General features: G+C 36.9%; 1 protein-coding gene across 1 annotated transcript in view; it reads left to right on the plus strand.

Moving 5' to 3' along the window:
* The first annotated feature begins 1,801 nt into the window (after positions 1-1,801).
* The window catches only part of LOC140234961 (cyclic nucleotide-gated channel alpha-3-like), a 49,911-nt gene continuing 32,986 nt past the window's right edge, over positions 1,802-18,726 (plus strand). The window contains exons 1-2 of the mRNA XM_072314999.1: positions 1,802-2,035; positions 13,404-13,543. Of these exons, the coding sequence (XP_072171100.1) occupies positions 1,802-2,035; positions 13,404-13,543 (374 nt within the window). The remainder of the gene's footprint in view (positions 2,036-13,403; positions 13,544-18,726) is intronic.

Raw genomic sequence — 18,726 nt, forward strand, 5'->3', positions numbered from 1 at the left:
CCCGGGCAGGCGATTAACCGTAGTGTCTACGTAGACTCACTGCGCCCGCTCGCGCTTCTTGCATGCAATCAGGAGCGAAAAGCACCTCACAAAGAGACTTCCGCGCGCAGACGACTCCATGACATACAACAAGTGGGATACCTCTTCAGTCCATCCCTGTGGGTTACTGTGCCACTGAGAGATGGGGGAAAGCCATTTTGGAAACGCACGAAAGAGACTCGTAACGATTTGACGTTTATGGCCATTGGATTTCGTTTATCTGTTTTTTATCATCTTCGCAAGAGGACGGCGTATAAGCTCGGATTATTTACCGCCAACTCTTTACGGATCCAAAGAAGAAGTCAATCTGTCCTGAGTGAGGGTTATGTATCTATTTTACACCTGTACTAATGATTGACTGGAGAATACTGCAGGTCAAACTAACACAATAGACTCATTTAAGTGCCTTTGTGACAAAACCAGGAGAAAATCATTCTTTCTGCAAACATCAGTAGCTCGTTCATATTTTCCTTGAGACGTTTCTTTGAGATATTCACACCTGCTTTTCTCTTTGGATTCCAGTGGGACGTCGATAACAGCTTTCTTCACAAAAGTAGACACGACATATCGTTTCTAGCTGTCTGTTTACTTGGCTGCAGCTTATTGGAATAGAAAGTGGAAACATCATTGTCACATACAGACAATATTTTGACAGGTGGGAAAGATGTATTATCTCGTTCGTTTGAGAAGTGATCATCGGTGACTGCTCTTTCGCGATAACCGCCAAGCTGGCCGACAACAGTGTGAACGTCTTCGCGCTCAATCGCTGTGGCTTCCTACACGCAGGTGCAACGTCGCCTAGGTGACTCACGGTAGCTGTAGCAGGTGGAAGTTGACTGTGATTTTCCATCCACGCATTTTTGCTACTTTACCGAATCGTATGCGTAAATGTTGGTAAAACATCTGCCATTTCATACTTGAATGTTATTCGAGGCAACTTATAGGTGGTTAGTAATATCATGCATGCAGTGAGTTTCATCGACGATAATAAGAGGGGAATAGTTTGCAGGGGCAGATGTCGGCCATGTTTGATGGCTTTATCGTCTTTGAATGTCCAACGGCTTTCTATGGTTAACTCATGTCGTCACCTGGCGTGTGCACCCTTTTAGCATACAACACTATCGTGTCGGGTGCATAGAGTGTTCATTACTCTTTCATTGATCAGAGCCAAGTAGTAAATCACGGATGTGATCTTACGCGTGTGGAACAAGTGAGATGGATACATACACACTCCGTTTCAATGTCAGTAATTTTTCCTAGTTATGTACGACAAAAATACAAAACGACAGTCTACGAGCGCAGATCAAAATTTAGTGCCTTAACGATTTTACAACTAAAGAAATTATACAAACTTGAAACGAACAAATTCTTTCATAAGATAGAGCACTTTTTATAAATTTCACGTCAGCTATATTTTCCGCTATCACTTTTCAGTACCGAACAAAAGCCTCAATATATAATCATGGATGTGTGAGAAATGTTTACCACGGGAAAATATAAAAAAAAATAATATTTCACTGTCTCTATTATATATTAGACATGCATATCATGCTTCATATATCAAGATCAAAGTTATGGCAGCTTAGATTATATTAAGAAGTGATGATTAGTACATGTCACTTAATATCGTGACTTACAGCGAATACATATCGGGACAAAGTTTGGATCTCTAATCGCCCGATAAATAAGTTAAAATTAGCAGACGCGTGATGGTGCAGTGACATAAAGTGCTTCGTATCTAATAGACAAGAGAGGAAGAAAAATGGATCAAAAACAGGGTCCGCCTGGTCAGGACCAGAGCCCAAATGATGAAGGTGGTCAGCAGTTCTCCAGCCAGCAGGAACTGGTCCCGCAAGAGCAAAGTGTTCCCGTGGAAAGTGACTACTCGGACCGAGAGGGAGGCGGGGAAGGCACAGCGGGGGGAACCGCGGAGGAGGCGGAGGAGGAGAGGGAGAGGCGCATCAGCGCCATGGGAAGGATCGTGGGCACACTACAGGTTAGTTTTCTCCACCGTATTCATTACACAGTTACTGAGCAGCGAGGAGAGAATGAAATAGATTCATTCTATGAAAGGACTTGTTTGAAATAGACATACTTTTCCTTTTAAAGCCATGTCATATCACTTTGCAGAAGATAGTGATCGTACACCAATCACATCACCATCGGATTGCCCATAAAATATTTGTTTCTAATCTCCTTACAGGGAAATCATCTGCGATAAAATCAAACACGATGTTAATACTCTATGGATATCCGATATAATGTATTGCAATTTAATAATTCCTGATCGTAGGATGTACAAAATTAATAGTCCACACATACCCACACTCCATTACAGCACAATGAAGCTCCGATGCTGTACATACTGCAACGAGATTTAATGTCAGAAAAGCCAGATAGATTTAAAAAAAAATAAAGTCTGTACGCTCTGGAGAAATTCCTGGGGTCAATGAAACATGAAATATGAACATGAAAGTTAATAGGGAAGTAACAAGAATACTAACTATATGATATATATGCAAGCAACAATGATATCATACAATTTCACAATCTGTGTTATTCTTGATATACCAACCACTAGTAACCACTTGTACATTGATATGTACCACCCATACGAGTCATTAACGACGTTTTGCCTTTCCACTCTGAAGATTTCAAGAGGTGCGAAAAAATGGATATCCCTTTGAAGAAGCTTAGATTATTATAATATTGTCAGCTGCAGTAAGCGCATGCACTCCGAGAATTATAGGCTTAATGCACGTTGGCCAGCGATCTAAACCCGACTGTTCATGATACGCGCTGTACCCCAATTGCATTTAAACTAAAACTGGACATTTGCAGTTGTGATTCTTTGTGACAGTGCGCCACCTGGATATCCACCAACTATCATTGGCATGAAGAGCAGAATTACACACTAGTCGAATCAAGAGGGTATAGACTGAAAGCTCTAAGAGTTATATTAATTTTGCATATTTGTATCATAATGGTTTCCCCCAGTGATTTAGGTCATAATATAAGCTTTGCTTCGTATCACTCATTTCCAGCGCTATATCTAATTTTTGGTCACCACTGCAATGTGCGCATTGTTTTCTCATTATTGATATTCGTACGTAAATTTTGTATTACACTTTAAGAATTGCACATTTATCAAATTGTGAACAAACAATCAAAAAATGTGAATTGACCAATAATGTATACTTTGTATTATGTATTACTTTTTGTTGGATGGAAATATAGCATAATGGAATTAGATCTTAATTGAACTGAAAGAGAAAAAACAACAACTGAAGATCAAAGATGATTCAATCCGTGAAATCAGTGTAGACTTTATGCCAATGACCTATAATGCTATTTCAAACAATTTAAAAAAAAAAATCGACCTCAAAACAAAATAGAGAACAAGTCAGGACGATAGTCACTGCAAGACATCTATCTCTTCTTAAACATTAGGGCCTAAAGATGAATGTACCGTGCCTATTCTTAAAATGGAAGTATACCTTTTTTCTTGTTTTCAAATCCAAAGTAACTTTTGCACCAGGGATGTCTTTGGCATCTTTAGAAAGAAAACACACAAACACACAAAAGAAAAAAAGCACATGGATTTAAGATTTCGTTTTGTTCCACAACAAGAACACATTAAACATGTTAAAGGGGAACTTCATAGTGCACTTCAATGCGGGCTCCAAAATCTCTTTCTTCGTGCTTACATATAGTTTTTATTATGCTTGGAACGTGAACATTCTTATAATTTCAAAGCAAATAGGCCTCGTAGACTGATCCTAACTGGTATCTTTGTGTGGTATTTTTACTGCAGCTTTACGAATGGTGAAAGTTGTCATAACTTAGTGTAAATCACGTCAACGTGTGATTCTGTAAAACAAGTACCCCCCCCCCCCCAAAAAAAAAAACAAACAAACAAACAAACAAACAAACAAACAAGCAAATCATGGGGGAATCATGTGAAGACGTGTGACGTTGCCTTAAATAATTTCCTTCCTGTCTGTTTTTTTATGATGACGTATCAATATTTCAGGTCTATCTCTTTCAGTTTTTTCATTTTATTTGTTTACAACCAATCTGATATCCCTATCTGATAAGTATGATTATGATAAGTCTAGTCGTTTCCGTTTTTATTTGGTAATATTTAGAAACACTTTGTCACTGCTCTTTTGCCAGTTATTAAACACATCATTTTCTTTGACTGACGATACGGCACAAATGATATTAGATCCAGGTAGATTTCCCCCTATGTAGCCCTGGTAGTGAATTTTTGCTGTATATCATCCTCTTTATTTTACTGGCTGTGGACACGCTATACCAATATTTGAGTGTATATTGAAGATTCAGAACTACGGGGGAAGAGTATCATGTTAAGGTTGGATAAAGTATCACATTTGTCCGAACGACGAAATAGCAAGGACCACTTTTGCATGCCCCTTGCTCATCACTCTACACCTGTTGTAATTTGATGGAATATAGGCTCCCATAGCAACGCTCACTAACCAATCAGGACCCAATCAAGACATCCCTGCGTGAGAGCGCGATCGGAAGACTAAACAGATGTCCCTCGTGGCGTAATTAAGGAGACTGCAGTTTGTCTACTTTCAACTATAGACTGATACCCATAGACCCGCCTGATATAAGCGTCTTCGCAAGCTGCCGGGGTTAATACGGCGTTAATTTACTCTTACGTAGCACCACTGATAATGTCCCCGTGTACTGGGCTCCTTGAGTGCTATTGCCCGGGACTGTATGATACTCGCGTGGCGTTGGTGAATGTTGCTGCTCTTTCACGCACGCTATCAAGTTCCGCGACTAAATTTCAAGGCTGTAACCATGAGGCATGTGTACATGCATACCGCATTCTTCATGAAAAAGCCAGGAGCAAAATGTTATCACTGTGTGTTTTCTTCATGTTCTTTTCATGTTGATTTGTATGCCTCTTCTGTGAATGAATGAATAAATAAAATCTTTTATCAATCTAATTCTTTTACATTATTTCATAGTGCTGGGGTTTAATGAATCCTGAGAGTGCTTATTCACTTATTCATTTTGTTTTCGTAAAGAGCAATCCTTTCAATGTAGATTTACTTGAAGGATTTTGGCAAAATTAGAACGTTTTCACTTCAAACAGAAGACAGAGCAATCTCACTTCGCGAGCAAGAGAAAGAGAGTGTGTAGGTAAATGCTTTTAGAACATAACATGGACATCCATCTTATCTATTTCTATGCAAGTGCGTGTGATCTTTTACGCGAGTGAATTGAACACTTGGAAAAATTATTTGAACAAAGGCCTAAGTTTCTACAATACGCAACTTAGACGAAGTGCAACTGGTAAAGATGAACTCCAGACGACGTGCATAATTCACATCATGTCTCAAAATCGATAGTGCCATGTATTATATTTGAGAAATTTATTTTGGTCCTTGAGCAGATAAACCAATATTTTGAAAACCCAAAGCAAATCACACTGAACAAGGAGGCTCACTGATCTCAGTATTAAAACATGGTAAAGTAGCAATGAAATAGAATAATACCATAGCACTTGCTCGACAACTTCACCTGTGTTGATTCTATGCACGCTTTCTTCTCCTGTTCTGCTTCCTAGATCATCCAATCATGTATTCTTCTCTGATGCTGCTGTGTCATCATCCTCGTTCATTTTGATTTTGTCATGAATTTTGAAAACATTTTCATTCTTTATCGCAATCCTACTAAATTCTCAAATTCTGTGCCCACAGCCAATTTATAGATGTTCTCCTTGAAGGCTCCACAAGTTTAACATTGATCTTCACACAAGTGTTTACTGAATACTTTAACATGTCATATTACGCAAGAATATTTTGTGGACTGAACTTGTAAGACAATTTTGCAAGTGGTTGAACTAGTAATCGAATGTACTTGCGTAGACCAATTGACCAGACTGACCCGTCAATACGCCTGGGGAAGCATCTATTCGATTATTTTCCTTTATATTAATTTATTATGAAACTTTTTTTTTTCTCTCTCTCTGGCCCAAGCCGTCCTAGGGAAATGATGCTGCAGATTTTCATCTTGTCCTGAATGAAATTGGCACCTCTGAATTGAATTGGTATAATTCGTTAAATCTTCATCAATCATATAAAAATTCCATAATTGAAAAAATCTGAAAAAATCAGTTTTTAGTTTATATACATATTTATTGAAGAATCTGGTATAGATTTAGGAATGAAGAACATATTGAAAATTTTGCAGCCGACACAAACACGAAATTTATGTGAATAACAAAGGGCTCACCAGACTCTATTTTACTAGGCACTGGCTATGAGTAGTAGTGTCCTAATGAGGAATGCGCTACTGATAACAGCACCAAAGCAAAGAAATGTGATTACTGGGATTCGATGGGTTAAAGGTGATATAGTTCTGCACTTGTGACGTCCATGAAATAAATCATTTTTCATTCACTAAACGTCAAGACTTCACTTTCATTTTGAGGCCACCTCAGTGGAGGGCAAAAACAATTAAATTACTGGTGTCCTGATGAATGATTACGACACAAGTGCTTCTCAGTAAACAGACGTTGGCCCAACCTACGCAGTTATGATATAATTATTCGTACATCCGTTATGAAAATGAGTTTTGCTGCATGTTAAAATAACAGTTATTGCGTATTGTCAGACGGACATCAGGTTTTGTTACTAGATTATCACCCATTATGTCTTCTTCTTCTTCTTCTGGTTAAGTCTGCCTCCTTCAATAGCCTGAAGATTCTTGCAGACTGGTGCTATTTACATTATAATACAATTTATTTACAGATATTTACAAGCACATAGAAAATTTGACGAAAACAACTAGCCCAGGGATGCCAAGTTCAAAAAAGTTTTATGAGTGAGATTTTCATGACTCGGCATCTCGGCATGCGAATATGCGCGCGAGCGAGGTTGTGGAAGGGTTTTCCCCCCCTGTGGCCCGAGTCCCACCGTAGGGAGCTTATTCAATTTTCAGCTCTTAATGGTGCGATCAGGTGCATACTTAAGTGACTATAAGACAAAAGGGAAATATACCTTCATTTGCAACTATCACTTTAATCTTTTGAGCTATGCTCATTATTATAGGCCCAAGTTGCAGACTTCGCCTGATGCGTGAGAAAAATGGGTGTCATGCGTGAGATCGTGAGATGGCCCCTAAATGCTTGAGTCTCACGCAGAATGCGTGAGACTTGGTAGCTCTGCTAGCCACTGTGATCAACCGTTAGACGGTTTCGAAATGATCCCACAGATGGCGCAGAAACAATGTCTGACGACAGGGAATTCCAGTTCCTTACAGTTCTTGGGAAGAACGAATGGCGATGCGATGTCTTAGAGATGGAGTGTCATTTAGTGCGTTTTCAAAAGTTTTGTTTCAACTCAGCTATGATGACGGGGAAATTCCCCTTTCAAGTGTAACCGTGATAACCGAACATAACGTGAGGGAGGTAAACCTGTAGTGATACGATCATGCACGCATGCGCATTCTGCGCATCATGTGCATGCCCATGTGCGTGAGTGTGTGTATGTGTGTGTGTGCTCGTAACCTTGTGGGTATGTTTTTCCATTATTGCTTTACTGACAATGTTTTTTTTTTTTTTTGGCTCATCCTTCCCTTTCCCATTATCACTGATTATACTTTTGTTTTTGTTTTTCGTGGTGTATTTTTGGTTTTTTTTTTGTCTCTCTCTCTCTCTGACAGCACAGAATATATCTTAAATCATGCGAGAAAATGACTCGACGTAGATTTGACAGCAATGCTTGAACGTCGTTGATCCACGAGGACCTCCACACAAATATCACATGTGATGCTATTTATCATCCAGCAAGCAGTGTTGTCAGGATTTGATAGCGTAATCGATGATTGGATGATTTATCCTCGCTGTTACAACGGCCATGAATTTTAATGCGTTTCCTCGAGGTATGTTTCATATCAAGGTAAGGGGTGGGGGTGGGGAGGGGAGTAGGTTGTTTGATGTAGGCCCTATATCTTCAAGTATGTTCAGAATCCATTCGCAGTGTAAGAGGCACATGGGCTTGAGCACGGATAATACGAGAACTTCTTATCTTGAAACGATCTTTGATAAACACAAGATGACTTCAGGAAATCTGATTAACCTGTTTACATGATTAGTTCTAAAACATCGCGGGACCTTTGCATTTTTCCCTTGGTAATAACAGTATGATTAGAATGAAGTTGATCGCTCTCAAAATTATCGAATAGAAAATGATCCCTTTAATGCTAATGAATTGATTACCCCTAATCAATGAAAGTTCCTAGATCCTACTTCGTCAGAATTGTGAAATCCCTTCCTCACCAAAAGGACTTAGAGATTCAGCAAACTTAGTTGAGAGGTACACGAAGGTTCGAAGAGGCTTGTTCCTAATTGTTAAACATGTTTGTTGTTGAATGAAAGCAAGAGAATATTAAGCAGAGGGTGACGATATGGGCTATTATTTTCTTTAGTTTGTCTCCAGCATGTTCATTAAAAATGTAGATGAGCAGTTTCGTTCTTTACAATTTTCATTTGTACATAGGGAGACAAATTGGGAAAAAAATACAACCATATTTTTTGCTATTGTTGACGTTGTTGTTGATATTGTCATTATCATTGTTGCTGTCATCTTCGTCGTCGTCGTTGTCGTCGTCGTCGTCGTCGTTGTTGTTGTTGTTGTTGTTGTTGTTGTTGCTGCTGCTGTTGAGTTACATTCCTATCAATGGTATCATACCACTGTCATTCCCCTCTCACTCGTACGACCGCTGCAAACCACACAGGCGAGAAAACTAGCAATGAAAAAACGTCTGCATCCGTGATGCGCGTTACCATGACGCAAAAACCTGTATACCTGGAAGCAGGTCCGTCAGACATCGAACGCGAAGTCCACAAAAAGCATGTATTGTGTTACCGACTGACTGGTTGTCGACTGCCTCTTCTGGAAACATTTTTATGATAATTTGCCTCATCTTCACATTTATTCGCAGCAGTGGTACCACGGGTGAATTCGATATGTGTGCGAACAACACAATACATCTAGTTTCCTCCTCAGGAAATGGAGATGAATAATATCGTTTCTCTGCGTTAAACAGACAATGCACTGGAATAAAAAGTCACAAACATAATAGATCCTGCTTGAGTGAATGTAGCGCACGAAACCCATGCAGCTTGTTCGATTTACTCGCTATAGGTTTACAGCCGGGGAGACACCGGTCTGTGTTCTGTCTAAATTTCTCAGAATTGGATGTGGAGTCTAAGCTGATAAACTAATTGGCACAGATTATTGTAGCTTTAGCAGCTCTCTGCCTCTTTAGCCTACAATTCATCCGATTACGTATATGACAATTGAAAAAGCCTGAATTATGTACTAGTATTTGCAAACTTGATGATTTATAACAGTTGTAGTTTAAAATCAATACTTTATTTATTCATCTATTTCAAGTCTTTTGTCAGAATTACCCACTCACCCAAAAGCAATGCATATGGCCTTTCATGTAGCCCCCCAAAAGATAAAGATATTTACATCTAATAGTTATGAGTATATACCGAAGAAATTCAAATAGAATTACATGGCCAAACCAAGGATATATTACAAACAGATTAAGAAACAAGTAGGCCTATCACGGGTTTTATGAATAAGTATAGTGCCTGAATGGTCTTCCAACGTGCACCTTGTGTTACATTCTTTTAAATTATATAAATAACAACAAATTGCATGTATTATACAATGTATTTTGATTGGGATGGAGCTTTATTGAATAAAAAAGAAGTATTAAGCCTACACAGTTAACGCGGGTTTACAGCAACTGACGGGCATTGCATACGCAGTTGCACAAGGACGTCCCGTGGTGTTGCTGCGACTGGGAGAGAGCGTTTTGATGGATAAATGGCGTGCGTAAACATGGTGAATGGGGGTCCCATTGCGTAGGTTTTGATGGATGGAACGTGACACGGATTCAAACGATGTCACTGTTAAAAAGCAATTACAGTACAAGCAGGCCAGACAAGCGCCTCAAACACCCAAAGCAAACAGACGGGATGAATTGAGTACTATCATCCCACAGTATGGCTAGGGAGCCTTATGATGCCTGTTTGGGCACTGATATTCATGTTTCAAGTAACTCGCAAAATAGCTAATAGTTGAAATGAAGATAAATTGTGATGATTATTTAAAAAAAAAATGATTGGTGATAGAAGAATTGATGAATGGGTACCAACTACATGATAAAAATGGTAAATTATTGCAATACTTTCATTAACGATTACTTCAATAAAGCAAAATACTGAATGTTAATGAAAATGTTTAACATACCGCTATCATGTAGCGAAATAACGGCAGCTTTTACACATATTATCAAATGGATTGTTATAGTTATGTAAAACCATCAAAGTTTGAAACATATTACTACATATCAGTTAACATTGAAATTGCCCTACTGGAAAGAACACAGTGTGCCACAATGTGTTCATAATACGTTCACATAGTCTATATCAAAACGCTTGAATTTAACAGTGTGAAGATAATTTCATACTGTGGTGTGGCTTTTCGCACACATTTGACATAGTAATGTTCTCTTTCACACTGTGAATTTATTGATGATTCACAATGTGTTCACAATGTTCACAATATGTTCACAATGTTCATAATATGTATTATTATGTTCCAATATATGTAATCATGTCAAAGTGTATTACCTGTGTTTGATTGGAAATGAAAATAAAAAAGCATGCATGTGAACATGCATGTGTGAAATGAAATGAAATGAAATGTTAAAACGCTCAAATTTAACAGTGTGGAGCGATTTCACACTGTGTTTCAAATAATGTTTCACATAATGTTTCATATACACTGTGGGACAATGTTTTCTTTCCAGCAGGGTGTGTTCAAATCAGTCCAACTATCCATATAGGTATCCAAAAGGAAGAGAGTGCAAAGTCTTGACAATAGAAGTCGAAATCAAGTAGATGAAATGTTTTCATTTGCAAAAGATGAATAAAATCTGAATAAAACAAAAAAACAAAAAAAAATAATAGAGACTCATGTCCATTGAAAAGACATGCACTGCCTATGACGTACAAGATAAATGAGAGAAAACTGTGAAATAACACGAGTGATACCGGCTCCTTTGGAAAACCATTCAAAATTTACAAGGTAACAGAAATCGCACTGCACTCTCTAGTGATTAGATGACTTCCCATCCTAAAATTGTCAAAGTACGTATGACATCAGTAAAAAAAAGAAAAAAATATGATAGATTTTCCTCAAAAAGACATTAATTCTACCTTTAGTTTATTCCTGGAAATGACGCTGATAGCGATGAAAAAGCAGCGCACATATAATACTGGCTTTTCGTTTATGTTTGAATCCATTCACACGTGAACATGGTGAATGAGTGCTGACTGTTTGGTATTTCTGTTCAATTAGTACCAATCTTCACTGTTCAGATGATGAGAGTGAAATGGTTACAGCAATTGTGCTGCGTTAAAACGTAATGGTCACCGATGTGCCCTGTTTTCGAAACAGGCCAAAGTCCTATGTCATATACAGAGCAGTCGAATGGAACTGAGACTCCGCCTCTAATGGTCTTTTTGGTAAATGATGAATACCTTATAACTTTGCGATACAGGCTGTATAAGATCATGAAAATACTAGCCATAATTAACATACACTGCAGCAACGGTACCGGTAATCGTAATGTACGGCAACATCAATCAAACCAAAGTAACAACGAAAGGTTTAAGCGCTGAAATTTACCCGCAGTTGAGAGTATCAAATCACAATTCAATAAGAATCTGGTATTCTGTCTTTAACATTTTTTTGTTTTTTTGAGAGCAAGACCAGGAGAAACAGCTATTCAGTTAGTGTTGTTTTCTCTATATCATAACTTCATGATAATATTCATACATCGAACAAAAATGATAATGACGACGACACAAAGAGGATTAGTATTCAAGATCAACTGAAAATTCCTGACTCATCAAAAACCTTTATTGTTCATTAATTTTTGTTTCCTCAGGATATGCAGCGTTTCATATTCCACAGACCATCTTATAACTAATTCATGACTATCGCAATATTCATTAGCGTCATTGCTACAATTAATTATGAATGCGTGTAGCGAATTTCCCCTATCAGCGTAGATAGAACTTCATTAACCAAACGATTACATGTCAATCATCAGAGTAAAATTTGTCACCCTTACCTTGAACAATAGCTAGATGCTTTTAACCCAAAATCACCATCACTAATTTCAATTTCAATTTCAATTAAATTCAAATTTCATTCACGTCCATCCAACAAAAGGTTGAAACAAGATACAAAGCATACGTTTTACAAATGAAGAGTTTGTTCGCAAAAACCGATAAGTCCATTTTTGAAGATTTTGAAGTACGGTCTCTGTCATGAAGTACAAAATAATACCTTTTAAATGATATATTGATCACTACATATAAAGGTACGTTTTTGAAGTTATGGTCAAAAGGAGCAAAAATTTTCCTATTATTCTCTTTATTTTTCTTGACCTTTAATCGCAAATATCTCCATTTAGCAAATATGGACTTATCGGTTTTTGCGAACAAACTCTTCAAATAATATTGCTTATCAACTTGTAAGGAATAATCACATACAATGTGGACTATAAAGTGTATATTAAAACCTAATTATTCTTTAAAACAATTTAATAGAATAACCAATGCAGCAATGCATACTTTGCAAAGTTGACATAAAAGTAAGTATAACGATGAAAAACAGTGGTCCACTGACAAGCAGCACTTGTAAAACGTGGATCACTTGTTATGTAAAGTAAAACTAAGTATCATCCAGAATCTATTCATATACAGCTGAAATATAGCTGTGAAATGTAATGCAGGTAAGGACATTATCGTTAATGTTTTGATGTACAAGGAAATACAAGTTGATTAAGCTAACAATGTTACAACCTACAGACACCTTTTTTTTTTTTTTGTATCCAGAAAATGCGGTAAAAAAACCCACACAATAAGACATGCATTCACAGATGCAAACATACTTGCCCACACACGTTTAAAATCACATGTATGCAAGTATCCAATCCTCGCCATCGTCTAGATCATTAGCTTTCTCTGCATGTATTAAATTTCTTCACGCCATCATAAGTATCAATCAATTTTTTTCACAATCTCCCAAGCATCACTTCGTGATATTAAAATCGGTTTTACTCTCTCTCTCTCTCTCTTTCTATTTCTTCCTCTGTCTGTCTGTCTGTCTTTCTGTCATACACACACTCAGACACACATTCTTTTCATATTTACATTAATATCTGATACACGAGTACTTCAAGCACAGTCAACTATCAGTATTTACTTTTTCCGTCGTGTCTTGCAGGTGATCAAAGGATGGATGACCAGGGGTGGTACGGAGGAGCCTACAAGGAGAGCAGACTCCTTCCTCGAGAGATTCGCCCTCGGAGGACCACAGATGGAAGGAACGCACAACATGTCCGGTGGAGGCACAACCGGAAATGGGTACGTTTACACAAACCTACATGCAAAAGCATGCAAAAGCAGACCGTTTGGAATGGTCTGCGTACCGAGGACGTCCTCGGTTCTCTTTGCGTCCTCGGTTTAAATGTAAAGTTCGTGTGTGTGTCCTTGTTTTCCACCATAGGTAAGTGCACAAGCCTTTCTCGTCTGTATCCCCCTTTTATTCCTCCTCTTCATTCCCCTACTGTTCTTCGTCCTCGTCGTCGTCGTCCTCCTCCTCCTCCCCATCACCGCCTCTGTGATGTTGAATAATTCATTTACCGCTGCTACCTTTAATTTCCCCTATTTTTCTCTATATTATAGGCCTACTAGAATTATCACCACCACACTGAAAATGAGAAAAAGAGAGCTTATCTGGTGCCATCACTTCGGTAATATTTTGATATAACACATTTATAGTCATAATATGAGTATGCGAGTGTATTTGAACAGTTTTGTTTAAAAGTATAACTTTTTTTTTTCAAAATCACAAAATATGAGAATGAAGGTGGAGAAAAAAAAGAAGAGGAAAGAAGCTGTGAAAAGAAACGAAAACGAATAGAAGGACCTTGTAGATATCTGGATATCCATGTAAACAAATTAAAAATAATGAAACTCCTGAAAATTAACAGTGGGCGCCGAAGGATTTTTTTTTTTCGATATGGAAAGAAATTTATCTGAACTTCACGTCTATACGAAAAGGCACACCATTCACAAAGTTGGCCATTCATCAGTGACCGAGTTTGCATATCCAATAGGCAGATAGGTGTGTCTGCATGTTTTTCCTTTAATTCATGCCGTGTTTGTGCGTTTAGATGTAATTTGGTCGACTATATGAGCACTGCCATGACTGTGTCAGGAGGCAGCAGTTAAAGATTTTCAGATATGCAGCCGCCACGATGTATTCAGTGTTTAAAAAAAAAAAATGTTGAATGGACGTATTCGTCAGTAGAGCTTTAAGCGCAGACTCGCAAAACACCTTATCTATACCTCATCAATGGATTTATCTGTGGTATTTGCATTATGGCGTCTCTGTTCACTGGGAGTCTTTTTTTTTCTGGCAATATGCCTAAATTGGCTAAATTGGAATGAATTTTCTTCGAATTCATAAAACTCGTATATGTCAAAGTGCTCCATAAACGTTTTCATATTTTTCAAATTCAAATTCAAACTTTATTTTCACTCTTTTTCCAATAGAATGTACAAAAAACAAACAAACAATATGATACATTTAGCATGCGAGTCGTTGATTATATACATACATATTCTATATACATAGTCAGACAGGGATAACAACATGCTCATGCCCTTATGTTTGGTACAAAAAGAAATATACACTCTATTTATACACTCTGTGAGAAAAAAAGTGGAGGTACCCACTCAAAAGACTATGCTTGTAACATGTGGGCACCTCTGAGGGAAAAGTGGGAAAGAGGGGAAGTAAAGGGGGTGAAAAACTTACAACTACAAAGATTGCGGGAAACTGGGAAAGTCGGGAATAAAAAAAAAGAAAGAAAGAAAGAAAGAAGAAAAAGAAAGCAAAAGTGTGAAAATAGGGAACAGAAGATGGGGAGAAGAGAGAGAAAGAGAGAGAAAAAAACCTAAATTATTTTGATGCATACACCAAGGGGCGAAGCCCACAGAGACAAATAGCCACGCGTTTTCGAAAGTGAAACAGTGTTGAGCTGCTTTCCAGCGGAACAGACTGCAACCGTGAGGGCACGTGAGGAATACAAAAATACTAAACGCGGTAAAAAAATGGTCGATGCCTCAAGAGAATGCTGCCTATAGTGAAAGAAAATACATTACAGAATTATATTTATTCGGTTGCATTATAAGACTTCAAAAGAAAACTCTTCAATCTCTTTTTAAAAGAATTCAATGACGGTGCATTTTGTATGTCCATGGGAAGGGAGTTCCAGAATCTTGGACCTACATAAATAAAAGTTTGTTGAGCAAGCACGGTTCTTAATAAAGGTAAATGAAATTCATTTGACTGTCTGGTTGGATATCCATGATATGTCCGGTTGCGCATGAACATGGAGTTAAAGATAGACGGAAGACAGTTATTATTATAAGTATACATAAATTGCCCGAGTTGAAACAAAAACAAATCTTTAATTTTCAGAATGTTATTATGGAAAAACAAAGGATCTGTATGAGAATATGGAACGGTGTTACAAATAATGCGAAGAGCCTTCTTTTGTAGCAGTAAAACCCTATCCAATAATATTTGATGAGTGTTTCCCCATACTAAAATTCCATAATTCAAATAGGGTAATATCAAAGATGAATACAATGTAAACAAGGAATGTTGAGGAATAGAAAATTTTAGTCTATTAATAACACCAATGTTACGTGAAATTTTCTTACAGACATTATCAATATGAAATTTCCAGGAGAGTTTATTATCGACTGTAATTCCGAGAAACTTAATATGGGAAACACTTTCTAAAACAGCACCACCAAAACAAATATCCATATTCAAATTATCTAAAGTATTACTGAAAAGCATATATTTAGTTTTTTGGATATTTAAAGACAACTTATTTGCTCGTATCCACTCACATACCTTTGTAACTCAGAAATAACTGTCTGCACAAGGGTGTTTGGGTCTTCATGCGAACAAAATACATTTGAATCGTCGGCAAAAAGTATGAAAGATAAAACATCGGAAGAAACACAAAAATCATTAATGTAAACAATAAACAACAGCGGGCCCAACAAACTACCTTGTGGGACGCCACACTTAAATTCTCTCATATCAGAGTTATGAATATTCAAAAAAAAACATATTGTTTGCGATCAGTTAAATAACTCCTGAACCACTCCAAGGCCTTCCCACGTATACCATAATGAGACAATTTGTATAGTAAAATATCATGATTTATAGTGTCGAAGGCCTTGGAGAAGTCCAGGAAGATACCAATCATATGAGAGTGATTATCTAAAGCATGTGCTACTTTATCAACAAAATTTAACAAAGCGTGACAGGTGCTATGCTTTTCTCGGAACCCAAACTGCGAATTTGTAAAAACACCATACATTTTCAAAAAATTCAACGTTCTTTTATATATAATTTTCTCTAAAATCTTGGACAAAGAAGATAATAAAGAAATAGGCCTATAATTACTTATATCTAACTTATCTCCATTCTTATATATAGGAATAACTTTAGCTACTTTCATTTGTTCTGGAAACACACCCCTTAACATTGACAAATTAAAGATATGTGCCAGAGGATGCGCAACAGAAGATATAACACCTTTCAAAATCATATTGCTTATGTCATCATAACCTGAACTTTTTTTGTTTTTCAAACCAGATACAATATCAATAACCTCATATCTAGTGGTAGGAGTAAAAAATATTGAATGCATATTATACTGATTTAGAAAATCAGAAAAATGTTTATTAGTATCAGGAATTTCTTGAGCAATGTTTTCTCCAATTGTTGTAAAATATGTGTTAAAAATATTTGCTATATCCACAGAATTATCAATAATTTCATCATTATATCTTATTTTCGATATACCAGACTTTTCATTTGATACATTCATTGCTTGTTTTAATATATTCCTTGTACTTTTTATATCACATCTATATCTTTCTAATTGCTTATGATAATATATTTTCTTTTCAATACGTATTATCTTAATAAGGGTATTCTTATACAAGGTATATTTCAATCGTGCTTGTTCAGTTCTTTTCATTTTAAATACATAAAACAACTTATTTTTTCTATTTATCGAACGCAAAATGGACTTCGAAATCCAAGGAAGCTTTGGCGTTGTTTTATAATTCCCTCGCTTATCCTTTCTTTTGGGGATACAAATATCCAAATGATTATTAAAAATATCCAAAAAATTATTCATAGCCAAATTGATGTCATCAGTATCAAACACACTATCCCAACTGAGATCATCTAAAGAAGCAGAAAATGAAGACAAATTTTCTTGGGTTACCCTACGCCTCAAAGATGGCTGGGATGAACTTTTGCTAATATGGTTAAGTCTAAAATGCGTCATTATTGGAAAATGATCAGTGATATCTGATAAAATCATCGACGAATCTGGAAGGGTTATAACATTACTAAATATGTTGTCAATTAAAGTGGCCGACTGACGGGAAACGCGAGTCGGTTTCGAAATAAGAGGTAAGAAGGAAGAGGATAAGAATGTCTCAAGAAATTCTCCCGAGATATTATCCGTTGTGTGTTTTAACAAATCAATATTGAAATCACCGAATATGAAGGAATCAGAGTTTATAGATAAAGGGTTGGTAAGCAGCTCAGTGAGATACGATAAAAAATCTTTGTTGTTGGAATTAGGAGGTCTGTAAATAATACCTATCACAATTTTTTTACTACCAGGAACAGTAATCTCAATGAAAAGTGACTCAACAATGTCATTCATTTTGCTAAGCTCTTCATGTACAGTGCATTCATAACAATTTGAAACATATAAAGCGACTCCACCACCAGAGCGATCCGGTCTATAATTCGCAAAAATATTATACCCATCAAGCGAAAAAGATTGTTTTGGACATGAGGATAACCATGTTTCAGTGAGTCCGATCACTGAAAATAAAGATTTGTTTGGATTGTCTAACAATAACTGTAATTCTTCAAAATGCTTGTTAATACTTCTTATATTCAAATGTACCAAAGAAAATGTATCTTTCATAAAACCCCTATTAATATCTTGAAATTTATTCAAAGTGACATAATTACACAATGGAGCTTGAGTCAAGTCATTAAAATCATACTGTATTTCTTCCGCTGCTGAATTAATGTTGTCAGCGACTAAGTCCTCATAAAAAAATGCACGATTGTTAGAGACTTCTTTTTCTAAGGAATCAGATTCAGGCGTAGTTGGTCTGAATAAATCAAAGAAATCATCGTCTAACATAGAGTGAAAAGGTACATCTATTCCGTCATACATTCTGGATTTACCCCCCCCCCCCCCAAAAAAAAAGACATCATACATGAAGATATAGACAATCCTACACAAAAGGATCAAGTGAAAAAGGAGAATGAAATAGAAGGGGTAATCATTTAAAGGGATGGTATATTGGTGGAGATGAGAAGTGGGCTTTTAACTTTTTGCGAGATACCAAGAAAACACTTATGGTATAGTACAGAACATACCATTTTAAGAGGAAATTAAAGTTTATTTGACGAAAAT

Source organism: Diadema setosum, chromosome 11 (genome assembly GCF_964275005.1).
Source record: "Diadema setosum chromosome 11, eeDiaSeto1, whole genome shotgun sequence".
Classification (NCBI taxonomy): Eukaryota; Metazoa; Echinodermata; class Echinoidea; order Diadematoida; family Diadematidae; genus Diadema; species Diadema setosum.